The 19,790-nt window shown below is 35.2% G+C and overlaps 1 protein-coding gene across 1 annotated transcript in view; it reads right to left on the bottom strand.

The window, feature by feature from the left end:
- The window catches only part of LOC150097286 (coiled-coil domain-containing protein 40-like), a 298,600-nt gene that overhangs the window by 81,537 nt on the left and 197,273 nt on the right, over window positions 1-19,790 (bottom strand). The window contains exons 12-13 of the mRNA XM_090406906.1: window positions 10,400-10,613; window positions 7,222-7,391 (exon numbers count right to left, since the gene is read on the bottom strand). Of these exons, the coding sequence (XP_090263032.1) occupies window positions 7,222-7,391; window positions 10,400-10,613 (384 nt within the window). The remainder of the gene's footprint in view (window positions 1-7,221; window positions 7,392-10,399; window positions 10,614-19,790) is intronic.

Below are 19,790 nucleotides of genomic sequence, written 5' to 3'. Positions count from 1 at the left end.
CCATTGTCTGCACATTCGCCATCCTCTCAAGCAATGCATTCCATGCTCCTACCAATCTCCATGCAAAAAAAATTACTTCAAAATTTTTTGAAGTAATTTTTTAGGACTTACTGAGGTGAAGACTTGCTGTTGTCTTCACAACAGTAAGTCAACACTCTCAATAGTCTTCGCAACAGAATCTAATTTACAATGGAAAAGGAAACTAATAATAGTCTGGCCTTTCTAGACACCTTGGTCACCTGCCTACAAAATGGTTGAGAAGGATTGTGGAAGGGAAGCTTGGCGAAGAACAAGCTGGATTCAGACCAAATAGAGGCTGTCGGGATCAGATTTTCATTTTATGACAAATAATTGAGAAATCACAAACGGGAATATAACAAAGACTGTATTTAAGTTTTGTAGACCTGCAAAAGGCATATGACAAAGTGCCAACAGAAAAGCTATTCAAAACGCTACAGTTATATGGTGTCAATGGGGCATTATATCAAGTAATACTTAGCCTTTATTTGAGTTGTAAGTCAACAGTTAGAATTGAAAGAAGTACAGAAAAATGGTTTGATGTTAAATCTGGTCATGTTAAGTCTGATGTTAAATGCCAGACAAGGATGTACATTATCTCCTCTGTTATTCATTATCCATATGGATCACATTATGAAGGAAAGCTTCCAATATTAAACTTGATATCAAAATTGGAGATGTTAATCTCAGCTCTTTACTTTATACAATCCAGTACAAGATTTCCTGACTAAATTGAATAACTGTTGCAATAGATTTGAGATGAAGGTCAGCAATAACAAGGCAAAGACAATGAAAATATCAATTGCATTGTGAGTGGAGAACAAGTAAAACATTTCAGCTACCTATGCACAATTTTTAGTGAAGACTGTAAATTAAATATGGAAACAGACAACAGAATCAACAAAGCTGATATAGGAAGAAGTTGACTGAATAAATTTATAGGGAATAGGATAGAAATTGGTCAACACACTAAATTAGCTGTATACAAGACAGAGTTCAAACCAATTTTAACTTATGGATCTGAGAGTTGGGTCAGAAGTAAAACACTTGACCAAAGACTAGAGACCGTAGATATGAGAGTCCTGAGAAAGATTAGGAGCATGAACAGATGGCATTAGTGACAATATCATATAAAAACATGATATTAGGAAAGAACTTGACACTGTTAGCATCCCGGAATGTGTTAGCAGAGCTAACCTCAGGTGGTATGGTCACTTAAAGAGTATGGGAAAGGAAAGATTAGCAAAGCAAGTGTGCTCTGCCAGGTTAGCAGGAAAAAGACCCAGAAGAAGACCAAGATGTAGGTGGATTGATACAGTAAAAAGTGCCTTAGAAGACAGAAATATAAGATCTGATAATGTTGGAGTCTTGACAGATAACAGATTGATTTGGAGGAAAATTGTTCATAGGAAGTTAGTAATGATTTAAGTTTTCATGTAGTACTATCATATCCCGTACATCCCTTGAGGGTACATGTCAGATTAAATGATGCAATATCAGAACATGTCCCTAGAGTTCAAATAACAAATAGGGTAGAAGTGAAAATGATGTGCAATCTAATTAAGCAAGAGATTCATAAGAAAAAGATGATGAGGAAGGAATACTGTATGTATAAGGATGATATCAGTTATGAAAATTATAAGCAGCAGGCAAGAAAAGTCAAGAGAAGAGGCCAAGCTAAAGACAATCTAAAATAATTCTGTCATTATGCTGCACGTGAAAGAAAGAATGAATATGAAAGAATAACTCTACTGAATGCAGATAGAATGTAGGTAACTGACTCCAACATCAAGGCAATGTGGAGAGCTTAGGACAATTTAAATTGGCTAACAGTATGGGCAAAAGTTAATGGGTGTCAGTTTAATGTCAAGAAATGTATGCACTTTGGGATAAATAGATTACAAGCTGTGATACACATTGATGACTAAGATTACTTAGCTATTGAAGAACACATTAACAAACAGAGATAAGGAAGTTGTTATTCCTCCTTATAAGGCCTTGATATGACACACCTGCTTACTGTGCTCAGGTCTGGCATCCTGAGTGTTTTGAGGATTCAGAAAGCAGTGGAGAGGATTCAGAGGTAAGTGACCAAGATGGTGAGTGACCTGTGGAATGTTCCCTATGAAGATAGATTGAGGGTGTGTGAATTACAGAAACTGGTTGATAGAAAAAACGAGGAGATATAATAATAGAAACATTTGAGTTGTTTAAGGGGTTTTCAATTTGCCTGGAGAGCATTCAGAAAACTGAAAAGCATTTTTCAAAACAATGATATCCCACTCTGTTTAAAAAGGAAGACATTTAACCAATGTATACTTCTGGTCATCTCATATAGTTGTGAAACTTGGTCGCTAACAAAAGCACTGGCAAATAAATTAACAATAACTCAAAGAAAAATGGAGAGGCTGATGCTAGGCATCACACTAAAAGATAAGAAGCCAGACTCACATCACTGACATCATTCTTCACCATAAGCGACTAAAATGGAAATGGGCTGGACATCTATCCAGAAGAGAAGATGAGCAATGGACCACCATACTAACGAACTGGATTCCAAAAGAAGGGAAACGAGGCCGAGGACGTCCTAAAAGAAGTTGGAGTGATGAATTGTCAAATTTTGTTGGGGAAAATTGATCAACCATTCCTAACAACAGAGAACGGTGGAAAGAACTGGAGGAGGCCTTCGTCCAGCAGTGGACAGAAAATAGCTGAAGAGAAGAAGAAGGGATTTTATAGGACAGATGCAGGGGAAATGTTTCAGCACTTGGCTGGAAGTTGAATAACGGTGTGGTTAATAGAGGTGTGAGGACCAGATTTTTTGCTTGGAGAGTTGTGAATGAGTGGAATGGGTTGCCAGAGGCAGTTGTGAGTGCTTTGCCTGTTAATGGATTAAGTGAGAGGTATGATAGATTGTTACATTCACATTAATGAATACTAATGATACCCATTTCCTTTCTAATCCATTCTATTTTTTTAGTGTAATTTTGTTACTACTAATGCCATCTGTTTAGTCATATAATTTTCCTTCAGAATTCTCATGGCTATAGATTCTGGTTCCAATAAACATATAATTCGAGACTAGAATCTATAGCCATCAGAGTTCTGATGCCATCCTTTTATCTGCATCATTTTTCCTTAGAACTCTCATAGTTACAGATTATGGTCTCCATTTTAGTGTTTTATTTCTAACCTGATTTTCATATTGCCTCTTCTATACTGTTAGTTTAAGGGTTGGCTAATTTCTCCCCAACATGCTAGCTTTGCTTATTCTATTGCCTATTTCCATACCATATTTAATTTTTGATTTCTATTAAAAATTTTTCCTAATTGGCTGAAATGTTTTAATTATTTTATAGGCTTCTCATTGAGAAATATTTTGATATAGTTTCATCTTCTTACAGCTGATTTTCATATCAAATTTGATACTTCACCTACTCAATTTAGTTGAAGACTTGTAATGGATTTATTTAGGAGTATAACATTCTCAGCATAAAGTGAAGAACTGAATTTAATATTTCTTATCATAATATCAGGCTCAATGCCACTGTTCATCAAAACGTGATCAGACAGGTTATGATTAACTATACAGATGGAGTACATCAGTACATCCTGATTTTACACTTGATTATCATGAGTCCATTTTCCTGTACATCACTCAATTTTAACTCCTAATTTGTAATATATCCCTAAGATAAGATTTCATTTGTACTATATAACTGTAGTTTTGAACAGCATTTACTTATCATATGCCTTTTAGAGCTACAAACTGTATATACAGATTCATTAATTCCTCAATTATTAGTCTAAAAATCTGGTCTAAAAAAGTAATAATCTGATCTTGACAACTCCTATTTGGCCTGAACACAGGTTGTTCATCAACTTTCTTTTCTACAATTGTTTTTAGTCTCTCCTCATAAATCTTACCTAGAACGCTCAACAAATTATTCTGTACTTTTCATATGCAGCTTTATTTTTCCTTATACAAATGAATGCTATGAGAGCTGTATTCCAGTCACTTACAATTCAGCCATTTTTAGGGTGAGGAAGTGGAGAGGATCCAGAGGTAAGGGATAAAGACAGATGGATACCAAGCTTTCTGAATTATAGTGTAGCTGATGTAAAATTTTTGCACTTCCGTAATCAAGCACTTCTGATCAGCTATTATCTATTCCAGCATTTCATATTTCTAATGGCTTTTTTCTACTTTTAATACTGAAATATACTTATTACTGCATTCTACATGGATACTGATGTTTCAGAGAGAGAAGTCATCTTTTAATTAAATATCCCTCTCACTAGAGAGAAAAATCTCTTCTGTGAGAGGAAACCTCTCTAGCATGGAGCATTTTTAGGGAGGTTCTGATGTGCACCACACCAAATGGAAGATGATCAGCATTCTAAGGCTAAACAGATTTCAGATCTAGACTTTTGACAGTTGTACAGTTGAGATAGTGTCCAGAGTAGAACAGGACAGTAAGTTTTTTGGATGCTAAAGAGGATGTGAAGTGTTTGTACAGCAAAGGCAAGAAGTATGTTATCCCAAGAAGAGATATCTGATTTTACTCAAAATCTGGATATTATCAAAGGAAAGGGGAAGAGATGTCCAATTTTTCTTGAAAAAAATACGACAGAACTACCAAAATAAGACAGTGTGGAAGTGAAACTTGGAGAAGAACAAGCTGGGTTAAGGCCAAAGAGAGGTTGTCAAGATCAGATTTTCACTTTTGAAAATCTGATAGTTGAGAAATCATGGGAACACGACAAGGATCTGCACAGATGTCCAGAAGGATGTCCTTGCTCCAATGGAGTATGGGCAAAGAGATCAATATTTAAGGCACTGATTATGGAAGATAAGATCATAAAGTTTTGATGACTGTGTGCTACAAGATTTTCATATGAAGAGGAATGGAACATTATGTTATCAGCAAAACATCAGTAATGTAACATCAGACAAGCATGATAAGAATATGGTAAAAAAAAAAATAATAACAAATCATGGCCTACATATGTAACAAAAATTGTCTATCTCCTTGATGATGCCTATGTAATGTTAGATGAAATATACTGGAGTTTTTGAATAAATTCATTATAATTTTTGTTACAAGTGTAAGCTGTGAGAGTCTTTAAGGGTCAAAGCCAAATAACTGAGAAGACTCCATATCATTTCAGAAATGGACTGGGGCTTCTCCGACCTAATGTCCAATCCTCACCTTCACATGGTGCAGCCTATTAGTAAATATCCACTAGGTACTGAACTGACCAAACTGTGGTCTCTATTGGCTTAAACCCAAAATGTACATAATAGTACAACATGATGAGATTTCAAGACAGCTGGGGCATTGCCCAGTTAAACAAGGTGAACAGTAAAGCTCCAACTCAACATCTAGAAGAAGAAGAATAAATCCAACATCAGAAGAACTGATGGTAGGAACCATCAATATAAGGAATATTAATGGAAAAGAAATCAAATTTGCAGACGAGTTGGAAAAGTACCATGTGGACATAATTGGCATTACTGAGACAAAGAAGACAAAAACTGGTGAGATCTTACCAAATAATAAGTACAGGCTGTTACATTCATGCAATAATGATCAAGGAAACAAAGAAGTAGAGATAGAATTCAAAAAACATGAAGATAAACTTCTTGATTGAAAGGCAGTTTTCAAGTAGAGTGATGTGGGCACTCTCATTGTCCAGTTATCCATTTTGAAGTGGCCACACTTCAAAATGGATAACGGGACAATGAGACTTATTTGTACCTATGGTCCAATGGAAGGTTCTTCTAAGGAAGAAGTGGAAGAATTTTTTTTGGGTCATTAGAACAGGCAGCTGACATACAGAAAATGGAAAAAGTGGTCCCTCTTGGAGATCTAAACAGCAGAGTAGGAAATGAATCCCACCAGGCATATAGTAACATTTTGGGAAAATTTGGAGAAAAGGGAAATACTGGTAGGTATTTGATGGATTTCTGTGAAGGACACAGACAGTCATTCCTAACACCATTCCAATATAAACATGTACACAGGTTCATGAAGAGAGAGAGAGAGAGAGAGAGAGAGAGAGAGAGAGAGAGAGAAGACACAAAAATAAGAAAAACCTCATTGTTGATATTGATATCTTCATGATGGTTCAAGAAACAGGAGTTTACAGAGGATTTGAAATTGGAAGTGACCATTACTTAGTACTAAATATGATAAATAATAAATTTAGTTTAATCCTTTATCCAAGTGTGAGCAAACAAAGTTTGCACCTGAAAGTATCTTCAGGACTGGCGTAAGGTGGTACAACACCGGGCAACTCGTTGCAAAGGTGGAGCAAGCTAACATCACTCCTATCTCAGTATCTCCCATAATGCAAAACACATCTCCTTGCAGATATGTATAATGTTATGCATTAAGGGAAGGACCACTACTTTATCCAAATTTAGTTTAATCCTTTATCCAAGTGTGAGCAAACAAAGTTTGCTCACACTTGGATAAAGGATTAAACTAAATTTATTATAGTCTAACCAAGTGAAAAATAAACTTTCAATAAATATGATAAAAATGGATATTACATTGAAAAGAACAGTATGTAAGAAAGTTTTAAAAAGAATTAAAGTTGAGCAGCTTTACAGGTATCTATAGACTTGACTATATAAATATTATTGAAGAAAATTTGAAGTAGTTTGAAAACAAGAACCAAACCTCGGAGTCTCATTGGCAAACTGAAGACATTAATTGATTTAGCTAGGGAGGTATGTGGTGAAGATGTCTGTAAGAGCAGAAAAATAAGAACATCATGATGAACACAAGAAATTAAAGAAGCACTTCTGGAAAAGAAATAATACCAAAAGTTCTTAGCAAATAAGTTGACAGATGCCTTGAAAGAATATAGAGAAAAATGTAAGACCGAAAGTTAACTGAATGAACAATCACACACAGACAAAAGCTGAACAACACTGATTAATTTGGGAAAGCTCATACCAATAATAGCTCTGATAAGTTTACAATGATTACACTGATACAAGAAAAAAAAATGAAAAGGTGTAAAGGAATACCCATTCCTTTCATTTTTGAAAAGGTTCCTACTCTAATATACTTCAAAATTTTCTACTTTAATATACTTAATTTGAATTAAATGCAAGGAGCCTTTAAATATATAAACTATATCTAATTCATTAATAAGTGAATCATAGTTTAATAAATCACCATATTTTACCTTCAAAGCTTTAACAAAATCACTCTTGAGCAACTCTGTTTCCTGCTCAAGTCTTGCTTGTAATCCCTTTTCTTCATGAAGTAGAGTGTTAAGTCGAATAACATCTTTTTGAATATTATCAATTCTTTTTTGTATTTCCTTAACATCTTTCTCATGCTGATAGATTTCAGCTGTAAATAAGACACTCATGAAACTTTTTAACAGTTAAAAAATAAATTAACCATTATCATATTTTAGTTGCCATCAAAATATCAAATACATGCTCATTTAAATTATATAAAATTAACGATGGTTAACTGAATAGCATAATTTTGCACCAAGAGAGAGAGAGAGAGAGAATTCATTTTCTTCATATTATTATTATAGGGACACCTCCGTGGAGTTTGAAGGCTCATCGGGGGGGGGGGGGGGGGCAATCTATCATACCTCTCCTTGAACCCATTAATAGACAAAGTACTTACAACTGACTCTGGCAACCCATTCCACTCATTCACAACTCTCCAAGCAAAAAATCTAGTCCTCATACTAACCACACCTTTATTCAATTTCCAGAGATGACCCCTTGTTCTGGTCTCTCTAGCCAAGTGCTGAAACATTTCCCCTGCATCTTATCCTATAAAATCCTTTAAGCAACTTAAATGTCACTATCTTATCCCCTTTTTTCCTCCTATCAACCAACTTCTGCAATCCATATACCTTCAATCTATCTTCACAGGGAACATTCCACAGGCCACTCACCTCTGAATCCTCTCCTCCTCATCTCCAAGTAATCTTATGGACTACCTTAGCAATATGTGCTCTTAACTTTAACTCTCTGTCTACCACCATGCCTAAATCTCTAGCTTCATCTGTTTCCAGGAGTACAGTGCCATCAATGTGATACACAGCATTGCAATCTATTTATCCCAAAATGCAAAACTTTATATTTCTTGACATTAAACTGACACTCATTAACTTTTGACAAAACTGACAGACTATTTAAATTGTAATAAGCTCTCCACATTGCCTTGATTAACTATTACTCAACCTAATTTCACATCACCAGCAAACAACAGAATATTTCCTTTCAGGTGATTTCCTATATCATTTATGTACAAAATAAACAGCAATGGTCCCAGCACTAAACCTTGTGGCACACCACCAGTCACCTGTTTTCGCCTCATTTCAGTCCCTCCATATACCACTTTTTGATATCTGTCCAGTAGCCTCTCCCCCCTCTTATTCACTTAGCCAGTGTCATATATCCAACCACATTTGTTCTAATTTGCATAACAGAGTTCTATGTGGTATTCTGTTAGCAAAAATCATCGTGTAGCCATTTCCTTTATCCAACTCAGCTGTTACTCTATTATAAAAAGTTAGTAAATTAGTAAGGCATGACTGACCCTTCACAAAGCCATGCTGACCTCTCATACAGTATCATATTTTTATTTATCTATCCATTCTTGAATTCACTTTTTGACCAATTTTTCTAGTACTTTTAGCACCATGCCTGAGATACTGATTGGTCTATAATTGGCTACTGAAGTCTTAGAACTTCCATTATGCAAAGGAATTATTTTGCCCTCTTTCCACTCCCTTGGAAATCTACCAGAGCAGACTTAATTTAAAGAGCCTAGTCAAAGGCATTTCCAGTTCCCTTGCACATTCTCACAAAAACCTTAGCTGATATCCCATCTAATCTGACAGCTGTATTTAAATTGAGACTCTGCAATATCCTAAGAACTTCCAATTCATCCACCTGTGTTCTCACATTAGTGTCTGTCACATAGGTTAAAGCAGTAACCTCACTAGCATGATATATCCTTGCAAAGTGGCCACTCAGTAACTCAACTATTTTATTCCCTTCTGTCTCCTCATGACCGTCATCACTCATTAAGGTTAATCTTCCATAGTCATTCTTCCTCTTACTTGCCACATAATGAAAAAACTCTGGGATTTCCTTTGGCCTTATTGGCTAGATTCTTCTCATGATTTGATTTGATTTTGCCTGGCTTGCTATGATGGTCACCCTTCTTGCCTGAACCTTATACTGTATATGAGTTTGCTCACCTTTCTCTTCATATACCCTCCACAGCATTTTCTTCTTCTGCAGCTTGTGCTTAATGATATTACTCATCCATCTAACTCCTACCTGATTAACCCTCCTTATCCTAGGTATACAACTTAATACTGCTTCCTCTAGATAACCCTTAACTATATCCCATGCACTACTAACATCCTTACCCTGCAGTGTTTTATGCCATGGAACAGATTTAAGCTTCTTCCTAAACATGTCATAATCACCTGCCTTGTAGTTCCATCTTTCAAGTCAAGACCACATGGTCACTTTTGCCAATCGGAAGCAATGTTGTCACCATGGCTATGGATAGCTCTTCTGATCCTATGACCAAGTCCAATACTCTCCCACTCTTAGTCCCATCGATCACATGCTGCCTTAAGTAATCAGCTCTTAGCTGGTGTAATAAATTCTATTATTACCTTCCTGCTGTGTGATCTTTCTTTCTTCCAGTCTAAATCTCCATAGTTGAAGTCCCCCATAATAATTACTCGATCTGTACTCATTGTACTAATTTGGTAATGCATGTCTTTCAGATCATCTGTGAAGTCCCTGACCTATAGCAAGAACCAACTGTATATTTTGTCTTACTGGCATTAATTTGACACCAGACTGCTTCAAATGTACAGCCACCCTCCCGCCTGTCTCCTATTCTTTTTGTCTGCAATTCATCTACTATCATCAGCAGTATTCCTATCCCCCCATCTTATCTTCTCTATCTTCCCTGAAAATACTAAATCCTTCTTATTCAATCTCCGTAACTACATCATTTGCTGTTAGCTAAGTCTTACTAGTGTCTATAAATTTTGGCAAGTTTGCACTAACCAATCCAAAAAAACCCTTTCCTCTTGTTCCTGATACCTCTAACATTAGTATAGAGAAACACTGCAGCATCCCTTTACCCCCCCCCCCCCCCACCAATCTTTACTTTCTGAATTGACTATGCAAAACCAAAGCACCAAAGAAGAAGAAGAAGAAAGAGAGGATTACTGGAGTGTTTATAGTATTATAAAATTGATTGGAATTTATAAAATCAGTTAACAGAAAATACTTTAATTGATCCATCATATCTCTCTTTGTCTCTTTCTCTCTGAATTTCTGTTTGTTACAACTTATTACCATCAAGTCTAATTTTTTTTTCTCCCAAGACAGCAAGCTTTTTGGAACACATATCCATTTCTTTCATTTGATTAGATGCTTCATTAGTAAGGTTGATTAAATCTCCCTGTTGACGAAGCCATTGCCGTTCAGCATTACGACACATATCTTCTTTTACGATAATCTCCTTTTTCATATTTCCAAGTTCTCTTTCTGCAGGGCCTAGCTCTTCTCCCTTAATTTGATAGTAATTTGAAAATTAATTAAAACAGTAAATACAAATGAAATTATACAAATATAGAAATAAATTAAGTAAGAAAACAGAACATATACTTTTTTTTTTTTTTAAATCACAGTTTGGACTTTTGTATCTCTAGATTTGCTACAGGTATTATCATAATGGTAGTTTATATTTGATAAAATTTACATAAGTTTATGATGTATGAAATTCTTTAAAACCCTTGTCTGTGAGAATGATATGACAAACAGGTTTTAAATTCTTAAAATTTAAAAAAAAATAATATTATTATTACCCTTTGCTTAAGTTATGCTAACTCTGAAGATATTGATTTACTATTTTTAATCATGTACTATAATCAAAGGTCATGATAACAAGAAAGCAAAATCAAGTATAAGAGTTTTATCCTAACCAAATTCCCAACTCATCTTCTCTTTCACATTAAGCTCAATGACCTGTCATGAACAAATAACTTGGCTTCTTAGAAACCTGATTACTGTTTACAATAGGACAGTTAAACCTATCTGCTTTGTCAGTTATATTTGACAAGAAATTATATTCTTGTTTAATTCTTTCTCCAAATGAAAGCTTACGGTGTCTGTGTCTTCATGACTAGGCCACTTGCATATAGAAGATATTGACTTTGCATAAATTGCTTAGTACCCCATAATACAAAGTATTAAGTTATACAAAGTATTACTTTTAGATGTCTATATTTAGTTGTCAACTTTTTGTGTGAAAGTCTGTCAAATGTCTTTACAGAATCAAAGTGTACTAACATAAATGTATCTCCCTTGTTCAATGCATTCATAAAATTGTTATAGTAGTAACAGATAAGAAAATTTCTGATCCAAAGTGCCTCCAAAGCGCAATTGGAAGAACAACTGTATGTTGCACCCTTCGATTGGAAAAGGCCTATGTTCGATTCTCGTCATGATGGGAGGAATCTTTATATATGGACTTTTTCAATTGAAGGTGAGTTAGCCGATCTCATATGGAGGTAGCAGGGTTTTTCTCCCGGAAACTCGGGTTTTTCATCCCGCATACAGACAAATCTGCCCTTCAGAATACAGGCAATTTACAGAAAAAAAAATACTAGCTGTGGTGGTGATGGTGGGCAGTAGATGGCATTAATGTAGGTGATTGGTAGTAGAGGTTTGGTATAGTAGTGGTGACGGAGAGTTGTACAGTAGGTGTTCTCCTGCAATGAGTCTTGAGACTCCTTGGAGGTGTCATGAATAATAATAATAATAATAATAATAATAATATAATACAGTTGTTTGGTTTGATTATAATATTTCAATAATTTGAAATATTATTCAATTTTTTGAAGGCAAAAATTGTTTCAGTCAATTTTTGCATTATATCCTTGTCAGTTCCACCTTCAGTATCAACAACAGGTATCAAGTATGTATAATTCTTAACTTCTTCTATTGCATGTTAATCAATTTTAATTTCTTTGTGATATTTGCTGTTTGATTCAAGAACTTGTTTTAATTATATTAATTTATATTTATACATATTTTGAGACCAATCTTTTCATCTGAGTTATACAATACTTCCAATTCTGCTTGAGATGATATCAAAACTATGTAATCTGCATAATCTAGTTCTTCCAGCAGTAATACACAATTCAATTTAATTCCTCTTCTTACATTTGTGTCTATTCTCATAATCCAATCAATCACAAGCCTTTTAGTTCCATATATATATACTTTCCTAACAGAAGTATTTGTATGGTTAGCCACCACCCACTTCTGGTCACTCTTGCAAACCAGTGGGATAATGTGATCCCTCCATTCACAATCAGATCTAAGACTCTCAATGATTGTGTGCTCCTCTGCCACATATTTCCTAACACAGTTGTTCCCCTAAGTCAAGAAATTAATTTTCCATATTTTAAATGCTATCTCTTTGCTGTCTAGATTACCATAATATAAATCATCCAGAAATGGAGCTAGCTGAGGAATTAGATAAGTACCAGATCGACATAATAGGGGTGACTGAAACAAAAAAAGACAAAAACTAGTGAGATCTTTCTGAACAATAAATACAAAATGTTATATTCAGGAAATGACAATCAAGGAAAAGAAGGAGTAGCCATAGTATTCAACACAAAATATGAGGCTAATCTTCTTGAATGGCAGGCAGTCTCAGGAAGAGTGATGTGGGCAAATATCAGAATGGGGAACTGGACAATGAGACTTATTTGTGGCTATGGTCCCACAGAAGATTCTACTAAGGTAGAAGTGGAGGAATTTTTTGAGGCTTTAGAAAAAGCAACTGACACAATGAAAAAGGAAAAGTTGGTCATTGTTGGGGATCTAAATAGCAGAGTAGGAAATGATTGTCAGACATACAAAAATATTTTGGGAAAATTTGGAGAAAAGAGCAAAGCCAATAATAATGGCAAATACGTGTTGGATTTCTGCTCAGGACATGGACTGGTTATTACTAACACCATGTTCCAGCATACAAATGTGCACATATTCACATGGAGAGAAGAGGCAAGGAATAAGAAAAGTCTCATTGACTATGTTATTGTTGAAAGTGATGTTTTCTCTCTGGTGCAGGACACCAGAGTGTACAGAGGATTTGAAATTAGAAGTGATCACTATTTAGTCTTGAGCAGGATAAAATTGAATTTCATATTGAAAAGAATGACATGTAAGAAAGTTTTAAAGCAAATAAAAGTTGAGCAGCTCTCAGATGTGAACTGTAGACTAAAATATACAAAGATTATCGAAGAAAAAATTAAAGAGTTTGAGAACAGGAACCAAATCTTGGAGATTCAGTGGCAAGCCTTGAAGAAAACCCTGACTGATTCAGGCAGAGAGGCATGTGGTGAGGTTGTGTGCAAGGATAGAAAAATCAGAACTCCATGGTGGACCCAGGAAGTTAGAGAGGCAGTGAAGGAAAAGAAGAAAGCATATCAAAAGTTCCTGGCAAATATATCAGCTTGTGCTCTTAGAGAATACACAGAGAAATGTAGGAAAGCTAAACACTGTGTAAAACTAGTTAAACAAAAGTGATGGGAGGACTTTGGCAAGAACATAGAAAATAAATATTAAGACGGTGGTAAGATATTCTGGGGGTTGTTGAAGAAGTTTAGAAATGGAGGAAAGAGTGCTGTAAAAGGAGTTAGAGATGATAAAGGTGACATGAAAATGGGAGAAAAAGATATCCTTAAAGTTTGGAGTAATTACTTCGAAAAATTGCTAAATGAAACAAGCAGTGATAGCACAGCAGTAAAAAACACTGAATAGGCATACAGTCAGGAATACATATCCATACTTGAAGTAGAAAAAGCTATTAAAGGCTTGAAATGTGGAAAGGTAGCAGGAGTAGATGATATTTTACCAGAAATGCTGAAGTATGGTGGTATAAAAGTCTTACAGTGGATGCACTACATAGTTCAGAAAGCCTGACAGAGGGACGAATTCCCAATGATTGGAGTAGAGCTCTAATAGTACCCATATATAAAAAAGGGAAATAAAACTGAATGTGAGAATTACAGAGGTATTTCCCTACTGAGTGTTCCTGGCAAGATCTATGCAAACATACTTGAGAAACGGTTGAGAAGAATTGTGGAAGAAAAGCTTGGTGAAGAACAAGCTGGATTCAGGCCAAATAGAGGCTGTCAGGATCAGATCTTCACTTTACAACAAATAGTTGAGAAAGCATAGGAATATAACAAAGATCTGTATTTAAGTTTTGTTGATCTAGAAAAAGGAATATGACAAAGTGCAAAGAGAGAAGCTATTCAATACACTGTATTTGAGTTGTAAGGCAGCAGTTAGAATTGAAGGAAGTACAGGAAGATGGTTTAATGCTAAATCTGGTGTGAGACAAGGATGTACATTATCCCCTCGGTTATTCATTATCTATATGGATCACATTATGAAGAAAAGTGGTATTAAACATGATATCAGAATTCGAGATGTTAATGTCAGCTCTTTGCTTTATGCGGACAATGTTATACTGTTGTAATAGATATGGTATGAAGGTCAGCATTAAAAAGACAAAGACAATTTAAATAGGCAGAATTGTTGAAAATGTCAACTGTGTTGTGAATGGGGAACCTGTAGAACAAGTAAAACATTTCAGCTACTTAGGCACGAATTTTACTGAAGATTTTAAATTAAATATGGAAATAGACAACAGAATCAACAAAGCTGGTATGGTAGGAAGTCAATTGAATAAATTCATATCGATTAAGAGAGAAATCAGTCGGAACACTAAATTAGCTGTATACAAGACAGTGTTCAAATCAGTTTTTAACTTATGGATCTGGGTCAGAAGTAAAACACTTGACCAAAGACTAGAGACCGCAGATATGAGAGTTCTGAGAAAGATTAGAGGCGTGAACAGATGGCATCAATGGCAATGTCATATTAAAAATGAGGATATTAGGAAGGAACTTGACATTGTCGGCATCCAGGAATGCATTAGCAGAGCTAATCTCAGGTGATATGGTCACTTAAACAGAATGGGCGAGGAAAGATTAGTAAAACAGGCGTTCTCTGCCAGGTTTGCAGGAAAACGACCCAGAGGAAGACCAAGATATAGGTGGATTGATACGGTACAATGTGCGTTAGACGATAGAAACATAAGATCTGATAATGATAATATTGGAGTCTTGACAAGTAACAGACTGATTTGGAGGAAAATTGTAGATAGGAAGTTAGTAATGATGTAAATTTTTCATGTAGTACTATCATATCCTGTACACCCCTTGATTGTACATGGCAGGAATTTGATGATGATGATAAATCATCCATAATGATAACCTGTTTTTGTTCACTAAGACAATTTGCCTATATATTTTTTTTTTACTATTCTCTACATTCCTTGGTCTATGGCAGCATCCAAATCACTTTCCACCGGGTTTTAGTTCACACCTACTGCCTCAAAATCACTGCCACCATTTTCCCCCATACATCTTTGCCTTATGTAGGCATAATTCGTTAACATCAACAGCACTCCCTCTCCATTGTAGCCCTTTCTATCCTCACAGAAAAGATCATAACTCCATTTCTAATCCAGTTGGGATATCATTCTCATCAACCATATTTCATTTATTTCAACACTGGACAAATAAACTCTATCAGTGCAACAATTTCATCTCTCTTATTTCTGATACTCTTGGTCATCATAAATAAATACAGCAATTCAATTTTTTATATATAACATCCTAGACTGTTTATAAATATATTCCCTTCCAAAAATAGCTCTATGTTCCATCATCAACATCATCAAACTCCTAACATGCACCCTGAATGGTGTATAAGACACTAAGATAGTACTACATGAAAGCTTATATTATTACCAACTTCCTATTGACAATTTTCCTCAAAATCAGCCTGATATCTATCAGGACTACAATTCTGTTACATTTTATATTTCTATCTTCTAAGGCACATTTACTGCACAAATCCACCTAGATATTGGACTTCTTCTGGATCTTTTTCCTGCCATCCTGGTCCTGAACACCTGCCTTGCTAATTCCATTCTAAGTGACCATATCACCAGAGATCAGCTGTGCTCACACATTCCTGAATAATAAAAAAATCTTCATTTTTATTATGATTCTGCCATTGATGTCATCTGTTCCCCCCCCCACACACCCCTAGTCTTTCTCAAAACTCTCGTATCTCTAGTTTCCAGTCTTTAATCAAGTGTTTTATATCTAACCTACCTCTCAGATCCATTAAAACTGGTTTGCACGCTGTCTTGGACACAGTTAGTTTTAGTGATGTTGACTAATTTCTCTGTTATTCCATATACATTTATTCAGTTAACTCCAAAACATATCAGCTCTGCACATTCTGCTAGAGTTCAAAGCGAGTGGAAAGAGGGCAAAATAATTCCTTCACATAAGGGAGATTCTAAGACTGCAGTAGCAAATTATAGACCAATTATCTCAGGAGTCATGGTAAAAGTACTAGAAAAACTGGTCAAAAAGAGATTTCAAGAATGGATGGGTAAAAATATGATACTGTGTGAGGGGCAACATGGCTGCACAATGAGTCTGCTGGATTTTGCAAAGGCATTTGACAGAATACCACATGGCCCTCTGTTATGCAAATTAGAACAAATGGGGATGGATATGACACTCGTTATGTGGTAAGAGGATGGCTGTTAGACAGATATAAAAAAAAGTGGTATATGGAGCACCAGAATCCAGTAGAAAGCAGGTGATTAGTGGTGTGCTGCAAGGACCACTACTGTTTAATTTGTACATAAATAATATAGGAAATAACCTGAAAGGAAATATTCAGTTGTTTGCTGATGATGCAAAATTAGGTTGAGTAATAGTTATGTAGGCATTGTGGAGAGCTTCTAGGATGATTTAAATAAGTTGTCAGTATGGGCAAAATATAATGGGTATCAGTTTAATGTGGAGAAATGTCAAGTTATGCATTTTGGGATAAACAGATTACGAGCTATGTACCACAATGATGGACCTGTACTCCAGGAAAGAGATTTACGGGTAGTGGTAGACAGAGAGTTAAAGTTTAGAGGACATATTTTAAAGTAGCTCATAAGATTACTTGTTTATTGAAGAATACACTAATAAGTAGAGATAAGGAAACTGCTGTTCCACTTAATAAGGCTTTGATACATCCATATCTGAATTACTGTGCTCAGGTCTGATCTCTTGGGTTTCTTGGGTATGAGGAAACGATGAAGAAGATGCAGAGGTGAACGATCATGATGGTGAGTGGTCTGTGGAAAGTTCCCTATGAAGATAGACTGAGGGTGTGTAGATTGCAGAAGTTTGTTGATAGGAGAAAAAGAGGGGATATGATAGAAGCATTTAATTTACTTAAAGGGATTTACAGGACTGATGCAGTGGAAATGTGTTCAGCACTTGGCTAGAGGGGGCCAGAATGAGAAGTCATCCCTGGAAGTTGAATAAGGGTGAGGTTAGTAGGGGGGGGGGACTAGATGTTTTTGCTTAGGGAGTTGTGAATAAGTGAAATTAGTTGCTAGAATCATTTGTGAGTGCACTGTCTATCAATGGGTTCATTGACAGATGATGATAATAAATTGATGACAGATGATGATATAAGTCTTTGGACTAAATGAAGTTGCCTGTATAATAACAATATTTTGATATTTAATTTGTCAACTTCACTTAAAATTGTGCCTAAAGCCAGAATGTTTCACTTGTTCTATAGATTCTCCTTTCAGAGCGAAGTAGATGCTTTCAACATTTCTGCCCATTTTCATAGTCTATGTATTTTTATTGCTTATTTTCATACCAAATTTATTACAGCAGCAATTCAATTTAGTTAGGAAATCTTGCAGACTGGAACTAGATTTATCTTCTTCTTGGCTTTGTGTATCAGGCAATTGTTTGCCTGTAACATTTTCAAAGGTTTACAAAGTCTTCTGCCCATCTCCTCCTGGATCTTCCTCTTGATCTGTATCCCTTTGGTTTATATTTCCAATATTTATACTAAATTATAAATACTAGATTTATTTAGGAGTATAACATCATTTGCATACACAGAGAGGTGAGATTAACATCTCCAATTTTGATATCACATCTAATGCCAGTTTCCTTCACATAGATGATGAATAACAGTGGAGATAGGCTCGTATATCTTGCCTGCTTTTACATTAAACCATCTTCTGTATATATATCCTACAATTGTAACGAATTGTAGGATATATATATACAGGAAGATGTATGCTAAACAATTCAGATATAGACTATGTGTTGCTTGATGTAATGTCCCATGTCCGCTATATAATTATAGTGTTTTGAACAGATTGTCACTTGGCATCTTGTATTTGCCTTTCCAAATCAAAAAAACTTAAATACAGATCCATGTTATATTTCTATCATTTCCTACCATTTGTCTTAAAGTGAAAATCTGATCTGGAGAACATCTATTTGACCTGAATCCAGCATGTTGTTCTCCAAGTTTCTCTTCCATAATTTTTATTAGTCTCTCCACAAGGATGCTTGTATAAATCATGCCTAAACACTCAGTAGGGAAATTTCTCTGTAATTCTCAACTCAGTTTTATTTTCCTTTTTTCTGGATTGGTACCATGAGAGCTCTACTACAATCATCCCATTCAAACGTTTGAACAACACTTCCGAATTATGCAATGCAGCCACTATAAAAACTTTTATCCCTCCATATTTGAGCATTTCTTGCCAAATATTATCTACTCCAGCTGCCTTTCCACATTTCAAGATTCTGATGGCTTTTTTCCACCCTAAGTAGTTATATGTACAGGTAACCCTCATATAATGCAGTACTTATACAATACGATTTCGGTATAACGCGGTCTACAAATTGTAGTAACATTTTATCTTTTCTATATTTTTCACTGCATGACTTAAAAATCAAATTTCATCTTCGTTAAATTTGTGTCTACCCATATTGCACATGTAGTTATAAGTAGCAAATTTATATTAGGGGGAATATTCTTTAGTACTTTATTTTCTAGTGATTTTCATACATAATTAATGTGTAATGCTTTTTTTTATGTAAAAAGTTTATTTTTATACTAATGGCCACTAAAACACTGCAACAAAAGGGAAAAAACAACACCAAAGAGAAAATTCATTTCTCTTGAAGAAAAAAAAAATTAAAACCTTGGATTGGTTGAAAAATGGAGGAAACCAGGAGTTGTTTCAAGAATTCTGAATTTAAATGAATCAACAATTCGAACAATCAAACAAAATGAACATAAAATCCGAGAAAGTGTTATTGCTGGGTCAGTGGTAAGTGCAAAGCATGTTGCTCGTGTACGCAATATTCTAATGAAAAAATGGAGAAATCTCTAATGATTTGGATAGAATATTGCACTCAAAAGAAATTCCTTTGGATGGAAATCTTATTAAACAAAAAGCTTTCAAAGTTTATAAACATTTAAAAGAACTTGATGAAGATTCTTCGGAAGAACGCTCTCAGCATGGATTGTGTGCCAGTAAGGGTTAGTTCGAAAACTTTAAAAAGCAGTTTTCTTTGCATAATCTTAAAATCCAGTGTGAATCAGCATCAACAGATGTAGAAGCTGCCTGAAAATATCCAGGAGAACTTTTAAAAATCATCAAAACAGGTGGTTATAGTTCAGACCAGTGTGAACACCTGGTCATGTTGAAAAACTGCAGCATAGTGGTAAGCAAGGTCTTATTACTGACTTCTTG

The sequence above is a fragment of the Typopeltis vanoorti genome, chromosome 17, assembly GCF_054136105.1.
Source record: "Typopeltis vanoorti isolate ZY-2024b chromosome 17, IOZ_Tvanoo_1.0, whole genome shotgun sequence".
Lineage (NCBI taxonomy): Eukaryota > Metazoa > Arthropoda > Arachnida > Uropygi > Thelyphonidae > Typopeltis > Typopeltis vanoorti.
This window is presented reverse-complemented; position numbering and strand designations above follow the sequence as displayed.